This window comes from Raphanus sativus, unplaced genomic scaffold (genome assembly GCF_000801105.2).
Source record: "Raphanus sativus cultivar WK10039 unplaced genomic scaffold, ASM80110v3 Scaffold0615, whole genome shotgun sequence".
NCBI lineage: Eukaryota > Viridiplantae > Streptophyta > Magnoliopsida > Brassicales > Brassicaceae > Raphanus > Raphanus sativus.
The window spans coordinates 11,987-34,018 of NW_026615932.1; the positions used below are offsets into that span (position 1 = coordinate 11,987).

At 34.5% G+C, this 22,032-nt stretch overlaps 2 protein-coding genes and 1 long non-coding RNA gene across 5 annotated transcripts; 1 reads left to right on the forward strand and 2 right to left on the reverse strand.

The window, feature by feature from the left end:
* Window positions 1-10,077: 10,077 nt before the first annotated feature.
* On the reverse strand, window positions 10,078-13,534 carry LOC108844560 (SKP1-like protein 20). Of its 3 annotated transcripts, none has more exons than XM_018617835.2 (10): window positions 13,371-13,534; window positions 12,717-12,796; window positions 12,117-12,341; window positions 11,840-12,031; window positions 11,645-11,755; window positions 11,438-11,507; window positions 10,910-11,019; window positions 10,654-10,832; window positions 10,463-10,578; window positions 10,078-10,389 (listed from the first exon to the last, which is right to left on the reverse strand). In XM_018617835.2, the coding sequence occupies exons 2-10, from the start codon at window positions 12,750-12,752 to the stop codon at window positions 10,364-10,366; spliced, it is 1,065 nt and encodes a 354-aa protein (XP_018473337.2). In that variant the 5' UTR covers window positions 12,753-12,796; window positions 13,371-13,534; the 3' UTR covers window positions 10,078-10,363. The 3 variants fall into 3 exon arrangements, with proteins under 3 accessions (XP_018473337.2, XP_018473338.2, XP_018473336.2); XM_018617836.2 differs by having other exon boundaries at window positions 10,078-10,361; window positions 12,717-12,807; XM_018617834.2 differs by having other exon boundaries at window positions 12,717-12,807.
* A 4,474-nt stretch (window positions 13,535-18,008) lies between these two features.
* Window positions 18,009-19,782, forward strand: LOC108838953 (aquaporin PIP1-2-like). Its single transcript, XM_056997380.1, has 4 exons — window positions 18,009-18,419; window positions 18,919-19,214; window positions 19,294-19,434; window positions 19,533-19,782. Exons 1-4 carry the CDS (start codon window positions 18,092-18,094, stop codon window positions 19,626-19,628), a joined length of 861 nt encoding a protein of 286 aa, XP_056853360.1. The 5' UTR covers window positions 18,009-18,091; the 3' UTR covers window positions 19,629-19,782.
* Window positions 19,783-20,027: 245 nt separating this feature from the next.
* Window positions 20,028-21,200, reverse strand: LOC130502632 (uncharacterized). Its single transcript, XR_008940358.1, has 3 exons — window positions 20,616-21,200; window positions 20,446-20,529; window positions 20,028-20,367 (listed from the first exon to the last, which is right to left on the reverse strand). It is a non-coding gene; the product is annotated as an uncharacterized LOC130502632 (long non-coding RNA).
* Between the last annotated feature and the right edge of the window lie 832 nt (window positions 21,201-22,032).

Sequence of the window (22,032 nt, forward strand, 5' to 3'; positions counted from 1 at the left end):
CTTGTGTTTGAAACTGCAATAGTTTCAGCAGTTGTTGCAGAGCTGTTCATGGCGTAAAAGAGGAGAAGAGAGAAAGAAAATTTTGAAAAGAATAGATGGCGGCTCAGAGGTCTAGGTATTGTGGCTCTGATACCATATAGAGTATTAAGACTGAATGGATACTTTATTAGAATACGGTAAAGTATATATACATGTGTACAAGTAGGGTAAATGTATTATACAGTATTTACAAATAGATCCCTATACTCTGTACTTCTCCTTATACGATGAAGCTCTCCATAAATGGTGTTACGGCGATGAGGACGGCGGTGGTAGTGTCGTTATCCCGTGTGGATTTGGGGAACCGGATGAGATCTTAGCTAGGCTCATAGATTCTCTCCGTGGTTCGACTCTCCGATGGTGGAGATTTGAGATGCTCTGCTTGTTTCCGGAGCGGAACTGTTCGGTTTCCGGTGAAATCTCTCGGAGCGGTGAGCTCTTCGGTTTGGTGACGCGTGTTATTTCTCGCTGTTGAGGAGTTAACACGTGGTGATTCGTGTTTCTCTTTAGATCCGTGGTTTGTCGGGTGTTAATGTTTGGACCCGGGTTTTCTTTTGTTTGAGTCCTTTTCAGTTGGGCTTTTAGGCATTGGTTGTTTTGTACTTCGTTTTGGGCTACGACCCCTTAATAAAATCCCGTTAGATGGCAAAAAAAAAAACTATCTTAAAAAAAAGTTTTATGTGTTATTAGTACAGATTTGGTTCTCGTTTCAATTCCAATTCCAATTCCAATTTTTGTTTTTTTTGTTTGGGTCACAAATACAAAAACTAGGTTATTTGTGAACTTTGATCTGGTTTACATTAAATTTATTTTGGTTCCATTCAAATTTACTTATCAATTTTTATTCCGAAGCGTACTCCAAAGTTAAAACGAGCAAAGTCTTAAAATATGGGCCAATATATTACATGTCTAAACTGGTTTAATTTCCTTTTGTATCACTCACTATTTAACTGGATCGTTCTGTTACACGCCAGTGTCAAAATGAGTGGTGTGGTCTAGCAAAGACATGTCCGTTTGTATCTGTCTCCAGCGCATCCAACCTCCACGTTACCTTTTGGTTACCGCGCGCATAGATTGTTTTTTTCCAAAATGAGCAATGGGGTCCAGAAGCTTCTCTGCCTGTGAAAAGATATTTGTGTCACAACAATCAGCTTCTGCTGAAAAGAAAGTTAGTCAATAAAATCTAGAAAAAGTCTAGTACATGGAATCTCATCAATTATGTTTTATCTAACACACACGAACAAATCAGCTTCTGCCTTCTGCTCAAAAGTTTCCGGGGCCCTGGCCCAACTTTTGTTTCTTGAATTTTTTTAAAAGAAAAGTTGGAAATTTTATCAAAATAGTTAACATAACAATTTTTTTAATAATACGTTCTGAAAATTTGAAATGAATTTAATTATAAAATACATTAAATAATTTTTTATTTAGGAAAATCTATACTTGTTTGCGAAGTGATTTTTCGCAACGGAGTTCTCACGTTAAAAGTTAGACTGGTTAATATCGTTTATATCCTTAATGAATAAACATATAAATTATTCATAAAATAAAAACGAATTTTAATTTTATGATTAATTAACTGATTAAAATCAATAATGATAAGAACTATCCAAAACTTAAAAATATATTTTAAAATAAAAAAATAGAGTGATTAATATTTTTTATATCCTTAATGGATAAATATATAAATTACCTACAAAATAAAAACGAATTTATTTTTTTATTAAATAAGTAAATAAAATTAATAATGATAAAAATTATCCAAAAATTTTAAAAATATATTTTAAAATTAAAAATTAGAGTGGTCAATATCAATTATACCTTTAATGAATAAAAAATAAATTAAAAACAAAAAAAACTAATTTTCATTTTTTTGATTAGCTAAATTATTAAAATAAATATTAATAACAAATTATCCAAAATCTAAAATATATATTAAAATAAAACGAACTTATAGTAATCATATTATTTAATAAAAATATATCTTATTTTTATTTCAATTTAACAATAAAAATTATTGATCCAACTATTACTTTTTGTAAGTAAATTTTTTATTGTTTATATTTAAATAGTATAGATGAGCAAAATATATGTAACAGAAAAAATAAATAATTGAAAACATAGAAAATATGAGCAAAATATAAGTAAAAATAAGTGTACAAAAAGTGTAACAAAAATATAAGATTTTATAATCAAAAATATTTTAATATGTTAGTCTTTTCAAAAATTTAATACAATAATAAGCATATATATTTTAGTAAAATATATATAAACTAATAAATATTCGTAAGAAAATTGTGCCCGTATATGCGGGCAATACACCTAGTAAATATATAAAATAAGTTTTTGTTAAAGTAATTTCATTTTAAACAAATTGCTTTTAAAAAAATTAACCAACTAAATTATAAACAAAAAATTATCGGGCCCCTTTTCATGTGGACCCTGGAGTTGTGCACTGCTTGACCTCCCCTCTAAGACGTCTCTGCTTCCAGGAGTTAAAACCAGCAAGTGTACAGGTTGATATAATCGCATGATGACATCCCTCAGGTTGATATTTAGGTAAATTGATGTTAGGTTCGCTTTAACTAATAAATTGGTGGCGTTTGCAACAAATAACTACTATGTTCATCATCCTTGAAATAATAGCATATGCATATATCGTAACATAATTATCAAAAACCCCTATTTTCTAGTTCATTGGTTACGGCCATATTTGTAGTCCTACAAAACCCAAAACCCAAAAACCATGTTTTAATGTGTAGTATGTTATATATATTCAGTATAAGAAGAATGTAAAAAGATATAATAAAATATCCATTCACATTATGGACTAAAGGAACGATCCGTGTCAATCATAGTAGTTTTAAGCCTTAAGCATTTGTATAGATAATTTCACCATACACACGTCTAGCTAGATACACATATCCGGTGTGAACAATTCTTGTTAAATGCTTTTTTTGGTAAAAAAATCTTGTTAAATGCTTCTTAAGAAAGATAGTAAATATTAGAATTGAAAGCCCAAACAACGATAGTGATATACCAACAAATTGAGTAAAAATATCCTCTAGATTTTGTTTGAAGCCTTTTGAAGATATGAACGGTAAAATCAAACGAGGAAGAAGTTTGAAACTATGAATCTCGTCCTTATGAAAAAGAAGAAAAACATGATGTCATTCCTCAGGTTGATATTTAGGTAAATTGATGTTAGGTTCGCTTTAACTAATAAATTTAGTATAAGAAGAATGTAAAAAATATAATAAAATATTTTAATGTGTAGTATATATATATTTAGTATAAGAAGAATGTAAAAAATATAATAAAATATGAAGTATGCAAAAACCATGTTTTAATGTGTAGTATATATATATATTTAGTATAAAAAGAATGTAAAAATATAATAAAATATCCATTCACATTATGAACTAAAGGAACGATCCGCGTCAATCATAGTGTTTTGAAACTTTAGTCAATAAAACTACTATGATTGACGCGGAACCCAAGTCTACTATGCGGAAAATCTGACGAGATCAGGGACCATATGTTCTTCGCGTGTCTTTACTCTTTTACTGTCTGGATTGATTTTTTCGGGTTTATCTTAGGTCCTCTGGTAAATCCTGATTGGTCTATCACCATCGCATCTCTCCTCTTTTCCCGGCGTAAGAAGGTAGATAGCTGTCTCCTGAAACTTGCTCTTCAAGTCACCGTCTATTGTTTATGGCGAAAGAGAAATAGTAGGCGGCATTAAGGACCTCCTAAGACTGCAGCCTACTTGACTCGCGCAATTGAGAAAACCATAAAAACAGAATCTCTTTTTTACGATATCGGCGCCCATCTTTCTACACGGAAATGATGCAGCATTGGATGGGACGATCTTCATGATAAAAAAAGCTTGTGTTTGCTTTATCTATTGATTATGTTCATGTTCGAAATCATAGACTTTAGTGGCCTGTAATTTTTTCTTTTTGTTGATAATCAATTTAAAATTTCAGCAAAAAAAAAAAGCTTATCGAATCCAAATTTTGATGAACAATTGTGTTCAAAAGCAAACACTACTTTTCAGTGGGAACCAATAACGTCCTCTACAAACAAACGCCAGAAAAACAGTTCGAACTCGTAAACGTTTTTATAAAAAAAAAAAAAAACGTAAACAAAACCTAATATATGGACCTTGAAGAGAAGAAATTGCAGGAGATATAGACTTACAAACTTTTACTCGGTCACATATAAAATGATAAAAGTGTTTGCTCAGTAACACATGAGGAGTGGTGCAACAAAAAAAGGTTAACAATCATATAATAAAAACATGCATGCGCTTGAATGTGTAGGTTTTAAATGTTGCTGTTCACACTTTCTGCTTGGAAAAAGCCTGGGAACTCAATATTGAGCCACATTTAAGTAACACTAGATCTTGACCGTGTGGTTGTTTTTTCATTTTATATCCATATTTTAATTATTTATATTATTTTCAAATATAATAAATTGTATAATTCGTTTGTTTATTCAATTAATTATTACAAACTTACCTGTATTTGTATATTTAATCTACATTTATTTCTTATAGTTTGTTGTGTCATATGATCTAAAAACCTATATGAATAACAACATTAAATATCATAAAAGATACATTTTATAGTGGTCCTTTTAATTTAAAATCATGGTTATATCTACAATTAAATCAACAAAATTAAAAATCACAAGTTAAAAAGCATATGTTTAGGAAAGAAATCAGGAGGAAATTTTTTTATTAACAATATGTTTAATTGGTTGTTTAGGAAAGAAAATACTAAAATACAATCACAATTATTGTTATGATATTATTATGCAAATAGATATTATAAAAATAATTATCTAAGAGATGGTACAACTTAAAAAATCACACAAAAAATCACACGTGAAAAAGTCTTATTATCCTTCATAAAAACAATGGCATAGTGGATACTGTGACAAATATAACTTCAAAGCTATTTGGGACCAAAAACCAGCACTACCACTTAATAGTTAATACCAATTTGACATGAAATATTTTAATAACTAAACAACGTTAAAGAGTAAGTAAAGGGAAAATAAGACTACCAAAACAACAAAAGAGAGTCAGCGATTATCAATTTGGCCTCAAAACTTTTTGCAAGCGTTTTTGCCAATATTTCCTGATATATCTCAGAGACTCAGGCCCTACAATTTTTTTTTTTTTTTAAACTTCCTACAAATTATTCATATGGTAAAACGGGTTAGATATCTCAGAGCTCATAACTCATATATACGTATGTACTCTTGCTAAGAGGAATGAACACATCAAGAAACACTAAGGCTGCAACTGGATTGTTGATTTTTTGAATGGAATAGTATGAAATGACTTAATCCATTAGTTCCATATTTTTTCACCATTTGACATGAATGGAATGGAATGTTCATTCCATGAATTCGAAAACTAAATAGAAAAAATACAAAGAAAATCATTTTATAACAAATTTGATCATGAATGAATGGAATGAATTTCATTCCATTTTTTGCTATATTCCATTTATTTTAATTCCAAAAATTTCTTTTTTTACCAGTTACATTCTAATGGTAAAGCCTCATACATGCTGGTATAAAGAGCAAGGTACAGGGACACGTAGTACGCAAGTTTGATGCAGACTTAGCAAACCTACTTTCACCCGTCATATGGACATACATTGTTGCTATCAAAACATCTTTTCCATAGCAGTTTGGTTATAAATCATCAAACTATCAAATTGCAGATATATGGAAGAAATCTTTAACAGCATATAGCAGCCAGACATATGGGAAGTTCTCCAAAGAAACCTCTATGTCTTAGGCTCTTAGCATTAAGTTGGAAAGCTCAGTCAATCTGGTCCTCAAGTATAGCAGCTTAATCTGGTCCTCAAATTGCTTCTGTCATCGTATTGTAGTCAGAAATTGTAAAGCTCAACAGAATAAATAATTTCTGATTAGGTAGAAAGATGTGGGTCTCAGGCCCGGCTCAAACAAAATATGGATCCTGAGCAATTTTTTTTTTGTTTTTTACCAAAATATAAGATGTGTGTTTATAAAATATGAAAAGTTGACCTTTTTGCAAAATATTAGATCCTAAAACACACTGAAAAAATCAATAAAAAACCAGAGACCCTGTGCATATGCACTCCTAGCACATGGCTAGAGCCGGGACTGGTGGGTCTCTTGAATCTTTGAAACTTCCCTTAGAATCTGTTCGGTGGTGATTTGTACCGAAACCGGAATCTCTCGAGGTTCCCCTAGAATCTGTGGAGATGTCAGCTAGTGAGATCGAAGATGTCACTCGAATCATCATCTCCACTGATGGTTGCTCTTCCTTCTCAATATTCATAGCTGTTCAAAAATCTGAGAGGATCGCTAATTTTGTGGAAAATGACTACAGGGGTATGTGTTTAGAAAAAAAATAAAACTACATTTGTTTAAAGTCAGTAACATTAGATTTTAATTATTAAAAAAATTAAGAGTTAAATTTTATTTGTATTTCTATTTTAACAGTTTAGATATGTTGCTAAGAAACTCATCAGAGTTTTTCCCATTGCACATGCCCTAAATATCTTCTTGGCTCAACCCGATCATCTTAGTTTATTCAAAATCAACCACCAATGATTTTTTTTTTGTCATCGACTTTTACAGACTCAAACAGACTCTGTAAACCAAAACGGTAGCTCTGCATCCATGTGCACAACAAAGGACGTTTGTTTCCTAGCACTACGTGCTAAGCCATCGGCCTTCAAATTTTGTGTGCGAGGTACATGAATGATCTCCAAGTTGTGGAAGGATTCTTTCAACGTCTTTATGTCTTATAAATAGTTAGCAAACGCCGGCCATTCCTCTGGTTCAGAAACCATCTTCACCAGTTGCAGACAATCTGTTGCAAACGTGACCCGAAACTGACGCAAATTCCTCATGCATTCCATTGCCCATACTAAAGCTTCTATCTCCGCGTGAAGAGGAGAGAGAGAAGCCCTTATATTCTGTGCTCCCATTAGTCCTGTGAAGCCTTCTAGTGTACTATACCATCCCTGCCCAGAGAAGACTTCATTTTCCTTCCAAGATCCATCCACGAAACACCACCTGCCGGGAATCATCGGCAGATTCGATTGTTGTGGATTTTGTGTTGGCACTTGCACTATTTGGGCCTCAGCCCATAGCCGTGCTTCTGTTACCGCCAGTTGAAGAGTCTCCCGCGGATCTATATCCAAATTACTGAAGACTTTATTATTTATTCCTTTCCAAATATACCATAATATTCAAGCAAATTGATGATCTTCCATTTCGGGCCGTATTCGCCAAAATAGGTAATCCATATTTGTGAACAAAGATCCCGTTGGGAAAATTGTTGAGTTAGATGGGATATTGGACAGTGCCCAAACCTGACGCGCTGGAGGGCATTCAAAAACACATGGTTAATCGATTCCTCCGTAGCCCCACATCTATCGCAGTACAAGTCCCCTGATAGCCCTCTCGCATTTAAATTCTTTCTGACAGATATACATCCTGATACCAATTGCCATAGAAAATGTTTAATCTTTGGCGGGCAGCGAACTTTCCAACAATGTACTTTAAGTGAATCCACATTTGGCCCAGATACTGCAGCCGGTTTGGCTGTATCTGGGTAAACCCGTTCCACTTGATACCCTGATTTTACCGTGTACTTTCCATTTTGTGTAAAGTGCCATCCGTCTCTATCCCCTCGGATAAACCTACTCAGAGGTATACTTTCTATGATCTTTGCATCTTGGGGATCCACTAATTCCTGTATTGCCTGAGAATTCCAAATTCGTAATTCTGGATCTATCAGTTGATCAACCGTAAGATCAGGATTACTATGAAGATTGGTAATTTGATTTTTGTTTGCTGGTCTCGGGCGAGTGGTTGGGAGTCAGGGATCATTCCATACAGATATGGATGACCCTGTTCCCACTCTTTTGATTAGTCCTTTGCTAACCAGAGATCTAGCTGAGCTAATACTTTGCCATCCATATGACGGTGAGTATGATTTAATCGGTTCCAGGGGTGAAGCATTCCTGAAATACCTTCCTTTAAAGACTCTCGAAAATAAGGTGTTTGGTTTCTCCACCAGCCTCCATAACTGCTTACCCAGCATAGCCGTGTTTAAATCCGTTATATCTTTGAAACCCAACCCACCATCCTCTTTGCTAATGCAGACTTTATCCCAAGACTTCCAATGCATTCCTTTTGTTCTTCCTCCAGGGCTCCACCAAAACTGAGCTGTAATACTCGTTAATTTCTTTGTTATTGCCTTTGATAGACGATAACAAGACATCACATGATTGGGTAAAGCTGTGGTTACTGATTTGATAACCACTTCTTTCCTTCTTTTAGTAAAAGATTTAAAAGTCCAGCCGTTAATCCTATTATTCAGGCGCTCTTGCAGAAATCCAAACACCTGAATTTTTGACCCACCAATGTTCTCCGGCAGGCCCAAATAGGAACCCATTCCTCCTATATTCTGAATACTTAAAATATCCCGCATTTTTTGTCTACAAGATTCCTCAATCTTGTGCCCAAATTGAATTGATGACTTTTGAAAGTTTATAAGTTGGCCAGAAACTGCCTCATACTCATTTAGAATCTTGAGAATAGTTTGTGCTTCCTCCCGTTGGGCTTTGCAGAAAAAAGACTATCATCTGCAAATAACAAGTGTGATATCGATGGACAAACCCTTGCTACCTTCATGCCAGTAAGCCGTTTATCAGCCTCTGCTTTTTTAAAATTTGCTATTAATGCTTCCGTACACATAATGAATAGATACGGGGATAACGGATCCCCTTACCGTAAGCCTCTTTGAGGAATATATGTCCTAGTGGCTGACCATTAAGTAACACCCGATACTGTACCGATGATATACACTCCATTAAAAGTTTAATCCAATGAGAATCAAAACCCATCTTCAAAATCAACCACCAACGATAATTTACTATATTTGTTAGATTTCTGAGTAATTCCGTTAATAATGTTTTAGCATCACTTGTAGTCGTTAACCTCAGTGATCACTTCCTCTCCATTCTACATATTGTTCATCACTTCTTGATTCTAAGATATCTCTATTCCACTCTATTTTTTATTCAAAAATAGAGTAGAAAAGAGAAAACTGAACAAAAAATCAAAGCTTTGCTCTATTTTTAGTTTTTGTCAATGTTTTGAAAACTGGACCGGACACCGACTCGGTGAAGCTACTGGTTGACTGGTTAGACCGGTTCAACCGGTCGAACCGGGTTTTTTATTTATATAAAAATATATATAGTTATATATTTATACTATAGAAACTTTACTTCTACATATAATACTTTATCTATTATTTTTTTATTAACTAAAAATAAATAACAAACATAAATTTGATTACTATGTAAACTAAAAATTAAAAAAAATTAAAAAAATAATTTACAGCTAAAACAATCATATTTATTTATTTTTATAACTAATATTTCAAATTTTAAGAATATGGTAAAATAAAAATAGTATATGAGAATCAAAAATATATTTTTCACATTTTTTCTTATAACAATTAAATAGTGATAGTTGAACACTAATAATAAAATATTAAATTTTAGCTAGTAATAATTAAAAACACTTAATTATATGTTAATTTTTAAGAACCGAGTTTTAAAATTAAACCGGGTCACCGGTTTTACCGAGTTTCAGCTGGTTTTACTGGTTTTTATCAAATCCGGGTTTTAAACCGAACCGGACTCGGTTTCTTCAGCGAGTCACGGTCGGACCGGTTCGACCGGTGGTCTGATCCGGTTTTCAAAACACTGTTTTGTTGACTTGAGCACAATAAATAATTAACAAGAAATTTCATAACCAAATTATCATTATCATCTTGACACTGCTTTCTCGGCCATCTCTTGTACTTTTGCTGGTAGAGCAAACCAAATTACATAATTGATCTTTGAACAATGTTGACAATGTAGATGTTATGTTTATCTTTAACCTCTTAGATCTTATCATATTACAGTCTGGCTTCTTCTCTTATGTGGCTTGTGAGCTCTGATGCTAAAAAAATGGAACATGTCTTCCTTATTTAGCTTGTGAGTTTATATAAACAAACAAACTGAAACAAGAAACTAATATAGAATCGAACTCTAAAAAGGATACACCAACAAAAATACTCAAAACGTGGTTTTACAAATTGAAGGATCAAATCATTACAAAGTAAAGAAATCAAATCAAAACTGCATCTACTTCAGCGACTCATGAAGCATTCTCTCTCTCGTATTTGCTCATATAACCAACCAAAACTGTGACACGCCATTGAATTCATCAATTGTGTCCTGAAGATTGACCTTCACATGATCACATCCAAATTATACCCTATCAGTTCAACTCAACATTACGATACAAGTAAAGATGATATGATGACAAAGAAGAGAGAGAGATATGATACCTATATGCCGTCTTATAGTCCCGTTGCCGTTCATGGAAAAGTGAACAGGCCTTCTTTCTTGTCCTCGCGATCTAACCCAATTGGAGTTCAATCTTCGAGCAAAATCTTCTATCTCTCTGTAATAACCATTATTATATATATTCACCATATAAGAAAAGAAAAAGAAAAAGAATTTAACAAGGGTCTTTTACCTATCAAGCATTTCCTTCATGACTGGATCGATCTCATCATCTATATATCCATCCTCAGACCACGACTTTAGCGTAAAGATGTCATCTTCCGTACTAAGTAAGTTGGCTACCTCTACCTCTCTGATGCCGGATCCAGTCTCTTCAACACCTTGTTGTTTGGAATGAAGATCATGTGATTCCTAAACACAAGAAACGCATTCATTTAACCTGACAGATGCAAATAGGAGCAAAACCAGAGGAACTAACTAGTCTGAACCTTGTCATGGAAGTCTTCGGCTCCCTCTTTGTCATTTGAAGAAACAATCTTCTTGTTCTTCTTTTTCTTGTTCTTCTTCTTTCCCTTTGACGTCTTTACTACCTTGGGATCTGTGAAACAGAATTTTCCTTACTTCCAGTGAAGCCTTCAAAAGGAAGTAGAATAGAGAAAGGAGAGGACTAAGAGACAAACAAACTTATATTCACACATCAAATATCTCTCAATCATGGACACCAAAAATCGATCATGTTTCATTCATCAAACAATCTATAGATGTGCTTCTTGCATATGCATGAAATTGATATATATATGCAAGACGATGACTATTTTATCTAGGCACTGAGAAAAAAGAAAATAGTCAATCAAAAATATACATCATCGAATCAACACAAAAAAAATTCCAAACATAAACTACGATGGTAATGATACAATGTTACATAAATAACTAAGAGCGGCCAAAGAAGAAACAGAACAAAACGAAAGGATTCTATGAAGTTAGAAAACCAGAGTAAGATCGAAGTAGAGTACCTCCGCCGTTTATAAACGATATCAAGTCATCCACAGAACGTTCGACCGCATGTTCTTCAACCTCAACATTCTAATACATGGAAAACGCCAACTTCATAAGCTAGTGAAATAGCTCAAAACTTAAAGGCCAAAGTACGCTCAAGTTCGTTCATAAAAGCTACAAATTGCGATGTCCTAAACAAGTAAAATAGAAACGGATAAACGGACCTTTAATCTCTCTCTTTCTTTCAGTTCCTTTCTTTTCTTTGCGTTCAATCTGTTCAGTAGTCGAATCCCTGGATCATCCATTGTGTTCTTCAGAGGCTCTAATTTCTCCTCCTGTATAGAAAACATTAAAGAGTGGTCAAAAAAGAAAAGCAGAAGGAGGAGTCACATCCTGCTAAGAGATGATCTATGACATACCTCAGTAAGGTCATCAGGCAAATTAAGTATCTCTCTAATCTCCTCAAGGGGTTTTCCTTCAATGGTTCGTGCAAGTGTGCGACAAGTAAGATCAACCAAAGGCTTCAGCTGCAAACTGTCAGCGGCAGAGGCCAACTCACGTAGCATCTTCGAGTCCATCCGGATGAATTTTTGATCATAACTTTTTCGTTCCTAAAGAGCAGATAAATACATGTATTGAAAGTGAGGCCACAGATGGAGTATGGGACATGGAGATACTTGGAACTGACATACAAACCTTGTTTGAACGTCCAGGCACTTTATGAAATCTACAGTAATCAAGAATCAAGCTGAATACAGCTTGATTTACTTGCTGTGGAAGCGATATTGCATGATTCTTAGAAGTTCCCACACCCTTGTATACTACCTCTTGACATATCATGGGAAAGAACATCGCAATCTCTTGTTCCACTCGCTGAATTGAACCATCAGCAGTTTTAAGCCAGATGTAGGACTGCATCATCTGAATCCATGACAGAGCAAAAAAAAAAAAGTAGTTTATTTTTTGGAGCAATGTGCAAACTCATTCTCGTATAAATCCACACGATTAAAAGGAAATATTAACAACTGAATCGCGTCAATTCAAAGTGTAAAAAAATCCATCTATCAAGAGGTCCTTGGGATACCGAACTCGTTTGTCAAGAACTAAACTTACTCACAATATCTAACAACCCTCAGAATCATCACAGCCTTAAAACAATATTAGCTAAAGCATACGGATTATTGGTTCTTTTCAATTAGAGGTGAAGGTTGACATCCATCCATGTGATTCTGTGAAGCAGTGCTTAAGTAAAACTGTCTATGAACAGAATAAAAAAAGAAAGAAAGAAATATTCACCTCTCGTTTCATGATGGCCAAATCACTTTCTGACATTATTGATAATGGATTTGGTGAGCAAACCACTGTACTGCTTGCTGCTATTAGGCCCCTTAAAAGAAAGTTATAGTTGAACATTCAGCTCCAAGAAATAAGGAGACACTCTACTATACAACAACACCTCTGTTTACTTCAAAAAACTTGAGGATAAAAACACAAAGTAGATGACGATCGATCTTAAGCAGTATCCATCCACCAAACAAGTAAAAGAAGGCACAACATAGAGAGATTAACAAAAAGGGTGTTCATAGCAGAATCGTCTGTCTTGCATCTTGATTGGTTTCGTAATCTCTCAAAAGGAATCAACTAACTGTTTGGCAAAGAATCATCTATCTCCCTTCAATGCTAAAAAAAGGAATTTCTCTAAAACAGGAAAGAACACATCCAACTAAATCAAGAAACCAACATTTATAAACGCTAATCAAAGAAAATGGAACGAAGGAGGCATGTATATATATATGCTTGATTCAAGCTGAAACAGCCGTAACACGATTGGAGATGCAGAGTATACCAATACACACAATCAATCAAACACGTAGAGTATAGAGAGGCTATCCATCAGATATGAGCTCACTAGAACACCAACCAAGAAGAGTCATCGATTGCGCGTCGTACCTTAATAGGAGAGACTAAACTAATGGCGGTGGCGAGATCTCAATCTGACGGTGGGCAGCGAGGGACGGCGAGAGGCTAGTTCGTCGTGTTATCGGAATGAAAGCAATGGTTGGTTGGTTGGTTAGTCCGCTTCGACTCATTTGTGAGTGGCTCGAGATGTTGTTAGTTCCTCGCTGTACTTTCTTTTTATATTTTTTTCTAGCAAAATTTTATTTATTTATTGTGAAAAAATGATTTTCTCTTTCACTGTTGTACATTTTACCACAAAAAAATATATATGATTTTCTCAGAGGACCCACCCCAGATGGATCTAGAGTGGGTTTGTGGACTAAAATTTCAGCCCATTTATAATTGTAGCCTAATATGGCCCGTAATTTAAGGGGTCGATTTACATATTATTTGGAATCTCTAGAGTGTGATAATTTGTGGACTAACGCTGTTATGTGGAAAACAAAAAAAAACCTTTAAATGAGAGGTGGTGGTAGTGACTCGTAGGGACAGTAAGGGCATCTTTGGGAGCAGTTAGGTGTGTGCTTAGAGTGAAAATAGTAGTATAATATTGTATTTAGGTTAGGAACATGGGACATCTTCAAAGGGAGATCACTTAATTAAGGGTGTGCTTAACCAAATAAAATTAATTAAATAATGTAACAAAAAAACTTATTTTAAAATTGATTCCAAAAAAAAAAAAGAAAAACAAAATACAATTGGAAATTTGTATGAAACAAACATATTATTTAATTAAACAAACAAACATTTTATTTAATTAATACAAAATTTAATATCCAAATTTATTCCATATATTCTCAATCAAATCCTCTTTCAATTGGTGATGTGCTTGTCTATCACGAATTCTTGTGTGACCATCACCAAAACCCTCGAGATTTGAAGCCATACTTACTGAAAACGATCGACCTGGAGTAGTTCCGGTTCCATTTTCTTATTCCAATTCTTGTTCAAGAGTGGATGAATCTCGTTCATCTTCAACAATTATATTATGGAGTATGAGACATGCTCGCATAATATATGCTATTTTACCTTTCGACCATAAAAGAGATGGATTTTTAATTATCGCGAATCTAGATTGGAGGACTCCGAATGCACGCTCAACATCTTTTCGCACACCTTCTTGATGTTCTGCAAACAAACGATGTTTCGGGTGTTGTGGTCGTGGGATGGATTTAACAAATGTCGCCCATTCGGGGTAAATGCCATCCGTCAGGTAGTAAGCCAAATTATACTCCCTTCCGTTGACATTGTACTTCAGTTCGGGAGCTCGACCGTAAATAATGTCATTAAATACTGGTGATTGGTCAAGTACATTTAAATCGTTACAAATACCTGGCGCTCCAAAAAATACGTGCCATATCCATAGATCTTCTGAAGCCACCGCCTCCAAAACAATTGTTGGTTTATCGGTGCCTCGTGAATACATTCCTTTCCAAGCGGTTTGGGTTTGAGAAGAGGAGAAGTTTACACTGGGAGAGAATCTATCATAAGGGAAGTTAAGAAGACTGAAGTATGATTGAGACTGACTTGGATTATTGTTTGAATCCATAGGAAACGATTTCATACAAAGAAGAAGATGATGAAGAGGAGATTGAGTTCACAATCTCGGGTTTAAATGGTAGTAGTTGTAGTTAATTCTTAGCTAATAACCATTACCTACTTCCATCAACTCAGACACTTATTGCAGACATTAGAGTGTTTTGTTAAAGCTTACAATATCATTTAAGTCTAAGTTTTGTTGGTTAGCTTTCATATCACTTTAGCTTTCAAATCACTTTATAGTTTTGTGAGTTAAACCATGAAACTAGTTAACTCAAAACAAACTGATACACGAGAAGAGAAAGATGAAATCAAAAGCTAACTAAACTATTCAACTAAACACAACAACAACTCAATTCAAGCATTGGCTATTGAAAACACATATGACTAACCTTTTACTTTCGATAAAGGCTTGTTTGTTGTTGCTTAGCCGGTTTAACTCTCGGCCTGACTACCCGCAACTTCAATCCTCAGAAACAAAACAAAAGAGAATATTAAGCTTCCAATTTTCTTAAGAACCTAAACGAAGCCATAAACAAGATCGACTTCCTATTTTCTTAAGAATCTAACCGTAAACAATGTATATGATCGATTAAAACGCTTAACCGATACCAACAAACCTAAACCAATGACAACGATAAACGAAGGAGACGAGGAGATGAGGAGAGAAAAGATCAGAGACAAAATTTTGTTAAGAATCTAACCGTAAACAATGGATAAGATCGATTAAAATGCTTAACCCATACCTACAAACCTAAATCGATGAGAACGATAAACGAAGGAGACGGTTCACGGTGTGCTTCGGTCGGAAATCGAACGGAACTGGCTTCTTCCGTTCGTCGCCGTTGGTGGATCTGAGAGACAGAGAGATAGATCGCAAACCCTAGGAAATGGAGAAAAGAAAAATCCGTGTTCCTTTATTTTTTTTCGACTAATACACACTTGTCACATCGACCATCACTTCCCTTAAGCACAGCTCTTCGACAAGTCCTCCCAAGCTGTTCTTAACCTACTTTTGGATTAAATCCAAATATATTAAACCCAAGCACACCCCATGTGCTCCCCCTTTGAAGATGGCCTAACGGAACGGGAATAGTAGGAGTAGGCGTGACATAATTAATTGCACCTTTGAGGAAGAAACCAAACTCAAATGAAATAAAATAGAGAAGAATGATTAATATTGGTCTGACTGTGACAAGTTTTTGGGATGGCTTGGTCGGTTTTGTATACATTAGTACGGGCCACGTGTCCTTTTATCCATGGAATGGACGGCCAATGGACTTAAGAATCATACCAAAGTCCAAACAAATTACAATTTACAACCTTCTCGATTTTACATTTCTCAAAAAAAAAAAAAAAATCTTCTCGATTTATTTATTCGTCGACGTTAGAAGCCATGGCTTCATCGAAGTAGCAAATAATAACTTTAACAATTGCGAAAGTAATTTCCATAGGAATAACAATAGTAGATAAATAATTTAAAATGTTGAATAATATATAAGATCGATCAATATTATTTTCTCAAAAAAAAAAAAAAAAAAAAAACAGTTGCACTTGATGTAAAAAAAGTAGTTTTTCTTTTGAATAAATTTAACATATATTCAAAAAACAAAAAAAAAAAAAAAAAAAAAAAATATTTTTCTTCATTTTTCCGATACATGGAAAACATAATGCTGTGGAATGGGTTGAATATGTATTAGGAATTCTTCAGAATCTGCGTGGATGGCAAAAAGTAGCAAAACCAATATTATAGTATAAGCTTTTCTACTGTATTATGGGGTACACCTCATGCATGATTTTCTATAAAAAGGAGTTATAGTATAAGCTTTTGTATGGCATGATCTCTTCACGTCGAGTAACTTTCATAACAAAAAGTATAAAATAATAAACTTTCATTACCAAGCATGCCAATTGTTCGTCAACAGAGGGGATTTAGAAAATTTGGTATATGGCCATAAATGTGTAGTGTCCATATATAAGCTTGGTTGGTTAATGGAGATTGGGTGATAAAAGAAGCCGGATTTTGGTATCTACGAGTAGAAGAAAACAGTATGTGTGTAGGACGTAGTGTCACACCCAAAAAGATACCAAGAGGCAAGAGGCAACCATGATTGTTTATTTTTCTTCTGGCTTAAAAGTTGTCTTTCCTTTTTGGCATATGGTGGATAGCAGCCGAATATTACTTTTTTTTTTTGGTTCACTTCAGCCGAATATTACACAACCCCAATCTTCTTCGTTCATTCCACTCATGTCATGCCATTTACACATTCATGGTTGGTGGTATGCATGCACATGTATTAATGTATATATAGTTTTTGGCAACTGATTGTGTTTTTTTACCCGTAGTAATTGATCTATGGATGAATTACAAAATTCAGTAAATTTATGCAGGTCTCATCGTGCATGGTTATTAACATCACTCCCAACTTTGATTATATTGCACGATTGGTATTTTTATGAGATTGTACTTTAAAAAAAAAAAGAGAAGTGTTAAAAGATTTTACACCCAAAAATAAGAAAAGAAATGTCATAGATTAAACTCTTAACAAAACGATGTTATAGATTTTTGTTAGATGAGGTGTCACTATGCATGTTAGGTGCGGTGAGCCCATCCTAATCTGACAAAAGTCCAAAGAAACCGCCGGTTTACCTCAACCACAACTTTTTCATCCTTTCAGTTTAAATATTTGATTAGAATTTTCAGTATTTTGTTTGTCATATTTTCTTGTCGACCCTTTTTGTCATTATCAACACTCATAAAAAAAAACAAATACAATTCAAAAATAACTGTCCACATATCTTAATATAATCAAAAGTCATTTGATGAGAGAACACACAAAACAGCTGGAAAAGCGCCATTTGAATCTGTGGGCACAAATTATAATTATCATTAATCAGTAATTAGTATTATCAGCAGCAAAGATGATAACGTTTATTATGTAACGAAATTAAACTATACTATATTTGTCTTTGACAAAAAAAAATACTATATTTGTCTTGCCAAGCAATGAACAAAGTAATTATAATCGTGTGTTAATTAATTTTATTTCCATTTGTTTGCATTATCTTCCAGCTTCGTCACACTATTAAAACCACCACTCTCCCCTTCTCTGCAACTCATTATCACACACTAATCTAGAGAGAGAAGAAGAAGAAGAAGAAAACTTAAAGAGATGGAAGGCAAGGAAGAAGATGTTAGAGTCGGAGCTAACAAATTCCCCGAGAGACAACCCATCGGAACATCTGCTCAGAGCGACAAAGACTACAAAGAGCCGCCCCCTGCGCCGTTGATCGAGCCCGGCGAGCTCGCTTCGTGGTCCTTCTGGAGAGCCGGGATCGCCGAGTTCATAGCCACGTTTCTCTTCCTTTACATCACCGTGTTGACGGTCATGGGTGTGAAGAGGTCACCGAGCATGTGTGCTTCAGTTGGAATCCAAGGCATCGCTTGGGCTTTCGGTGGTATGATCTTCGCTCTCGTCTACTGCACCGCTGGTATCTCTGGTAAGTGACTCACCACCACGCTCCAGATTCTCCGATCTAAAAAATTTCTAGTTTCTTCCTTGTCTACTAGATACATGGTAGATCACTAGATCTTGTGTTGTGTTATATTAAACTAAGGAGTAGTAAAAGTTTAGAACTTTCTATCTGTAGATGTTGTAATAACGCTTTGTGTGTTGTGTTTTAATGTAAACTAAGGAGAAGTAAAGTTTAGAACTTTCTATTTACATAAGTATGTTGTAGTTACGATTAATTGTGTGTGTTATAATGAAACTAAGAAGCTAAAAGCTTATAACTTTCTATTTACAGATGTTGTAATAACGATTTGTGTTGTGTTATAATGAAACTAAGAAGCAGTAAACGCTTAGAAACTTTCGATTTGAGATGTGGTAATAATGCTTTGTGTGTTGTGTTTTATGTAGCTAAGGAGCAGTAAAAGTTTTGAACTTTCGATTTGTAGGTTTTGTAATAACGGTTTGTGTTTGTGTTATGACCCTCTCAGGTGGACACATCAACCCAGCTGTCACGTTCGGTCTGTTCTTGGCCAGGAAGCTTTCGCTCACACGAGCTGTGTACTACATAGTGATGCAGTGCTTAGGAGCCATCTGTGGAGCCGGTGTGGTCAAGGGTTTCCAACCGAAGCAGTACCAAGCTCTAGGAGGTGGAGCCAACACCGTAGCTCCTGGCTACACCAAAGGAAGTGGTCTTGGTGCTGAGATTATTGGAACCTTTGTGCTAGTTTACACAGTCTTCTCCGCTACTGACGCCAAGAGGAACGCTCGTGACTCTCATGTTCCTGTAAGTTGTACAGAGCTTTTGTGGTGTTATGTTGCTAATAGGATAAGAATGCTTAATTGGGTTTTTGGAAAATGGACAGATTCTTGCACCTCTCCCAATCGGATTCGCTGTGTTCTTGGTCCACTTAGCAACCATCCCAATCACTGGAACTGGAATCAACCCAGCAAGAAGTCTTGGAGCTGCCATCATCTTCAACAAGGACAACGCTTGGGACGACCATGTGAGTTTTCCACTACTCACCATAAAAGTTACAATCACAACTCGGTTTGGCATAAACTGATTACTAAACCTTTGTTTCATTCTTTTCTTTTTTTCTAGTGGGTGTTTTGGGTTGGACCATTCATCGGTGCTGCACTTGCTGCTCTTTACCACGTGATAGTCATCAGAGCCATCCCATTCAAGTCCAGAAGCTGATTGAGTTACTCTTAAAACAACATGTCCTCTTTTAGTTTGCTTTCTTTTGTGAATGTACTACTACTCCTACTAGTGTGAAACATTGTGTGTATGTGTTGTTCCTCTTCTTTGCCTGATGCAAGACTCTTTATCTAAAACAAAGACATTCCCTAGAGATCCTTTTAATATTCTGTCGCTGAAGAATGTCATCAAAGAGCCTGAATTAGACAAATGGAATTATACCCATCTCGCTTCTTCTCTCTCCCATATCATCATCTCATCTGGTTTCATTATTTCGACGAATCATATCTTTGAAAGGGGATCTGGGCCTACAACAGAGAGCAAACAGAAAGCAGAGGCAGCAAGCATTCCCAGGATTCAGGTTACTGAACTTTCCAAACATCTAGCAATAGGCTTAAATGATAGTGAGCATACTTTCTATTGTATTGTACGAAACCACCAACAAGACAGAGAAATTGTAGCTAAGATTCAGCTAATGAGCTGAGCTTTCAGTCTCTCTAATGCAGAAACTTGGTTACCAAATTTTAAAAGCTTCAAAAGTGTATACGAGACCTATAAGTCATCCTTAGTAACAAACATTATTCTTGCTATTACCATTACCATCTTCATCGTCCTTGCTTTGCTTTGCTTGAAGTATATCAACGACATCATCAAGAGGAGGATCTCCAGGTCTTCGAAACTCTTGTTTCCCTATCCTAACCTCATAAGCCTCTTATTGTCTCAGCACAAACTCCCTTACCTAAATACAAAATCACTTGTAGTTGTCAAGATCTCTCTGACTAATCCAGATAAATAAAATTCACACCTCTTTAATTACCTCAATAACTTCCTTCCCGTTCTGCTGCATATTGAACATCACCGTGCTCCGATCCACAGCCATGAAACCTCACTCCTAATCCACCTGTTCTCAGAACTTTCGTCCATCTCATAGCAATTTAAAAAAAAAAGAAACTCACGATTTTTGAATGGATTCTTCGTTATGTCTACCTTAGTACGGTGAACGCCTAACCGGAGCTTGAAGAATCCGACGACCGGTGCGAAAGTCCGTTTCGCCATCTCCTCTTGGATCTGATCGAATCACATGTTTGAGAAATCCGGAGGCGGATCGAACTCCGGCGTCGCTGCTTTACTCCCCCCACTGTTTCCATGATTCGTCTTCTTCGCTGTCGTCCAGAGGAGCGCATCATCTTCTCGACGAGCCGGAGGAGCAAGCGTTGACGGCAACGAAGGGTGTTTCAGTTAAGTAACGATATTAACCGAAATTAAAACAGCTCGCCGTTTCGTTATTTTTTTATAAAGCACCGGCTGCCGAGCAGTGTGCATACATACGACAAGCATGGAAGTATCGTAAAAACAAAACGGCATGTCGTCTCGTTTATTCTTTCACTTTTTTTTGAGAAAGTCGCATAAAAAACCCTAAAAGTGTTACTTACTAGCACTTTAAACCTTCAAGTTTTTTCACTAACACTTTTAACCTTCAAAGTGACATTTGTATCATAAAAAACCACCAAATCAAAAAATTGACCGGTTCAGCAGGTAATTTTTCAAAAATAATTATTTAATTAATAAAATAAACAAAATAAATAAATAAAAATCCAAAAATAAATAAAAATCTAAGATTTAATAAAATTTACAAAAACAAAAAAAAGAAATAAAAAATAAATTAAAATTTAGAAAATTAAATAAATATATTAAAAATTAAACTATTTTCTAAAATATTAATAAAAATAACTCAAAATTAATAATAAATAAGATTAAGTTTAAATAGAGAAGAACTAAATAAAAAGTTCACAGTTTTTTTTTTTAAATAGAAAATATAAAACTCAAAATTCAAAATTCACAAGTGACGATGATGGTTTCTCACATAAACCATTAACAATGACGATAATTGTCATATCTCCAATGATAGTTTCCAACATCATCTTAAAAATGACAAAAAAAACTTTTTCAAAACTTTTGAATTTTTATTTTTTTTGAAATATATGATTTTTTTTTATTTTCTGTTTTAGTTTGATCTCATTTATTTTTGAATTTTAATTTTCTAAATAATAATTAATTTCGGATTTTTTTCTAACTTTTTGATTCTTATGTAATTATATATTAATTAATAAAAATCAGAAAATTAGAAAAATCAGAAATTAATTAAAATTTAGAAAATTAAAATTCAAAACTAAATGAGATCAATTAAAAAAAACGAAAAATAAAAATTCATATATTTCAAAAAAAAAATGAAAATTCAAAAGTTTGAAGGGGAATTTTCAAAAATACCACTTTCAATGTACCATTATTCATCTTTACCACCACTAAAGACATATTTTCAAAAATACCTTATTTATTAAAATGGTATAGACTTTAATATCTTTATTTTTATATGCTTTTCAAAATTCTAATCTCAAATTTTAAA

Bases quoted from the DNA above. Each gene is read 5' to 3' on its own strand.
- LOC108838953 (XM_056997380.1), top strand. From the start codon at position 18,092: ATGGAAGGCAAGGAAGAAGATGTTAGAGTCGGAGCTAACAAATTCCCC. The intron at 18,420-18,918 runs GTAAGTGACTCA...TGACCCTCTCAG, and splicing joins CTGCACCGCTGGTATCTCTG to GTGGACACATCAACCCAGCT. The intron at 19,435-19,532 runs GTGAGTTTTCCA...CTTTTTTTCTAG, and splicing joins ACAACGCTTGGGACGACCAT to TGGGTGTTTTGGGTTGGACC.
- LOC108844560 (XM_018617835.2), bottom strand. From the start codon at position 12,752: ATGTCAGAAAGTGATTTGGCCATCATGAAACGAGAG. The intron at 11,756-11,839 runs GTATGTCATAGA...TTTTCTATACAG, and splicing joins TGCCTGATGACCTTACTGAG to GAGGAGAAATTAGAGCCTCT. The intron at 11,508-11,644 runs GTCCGTTTATCC...TCCATGTATTAG, and splicing joins AAGAAAGAGAGAGATTAAAG to AATGTTGAGGTTGAAGAACA.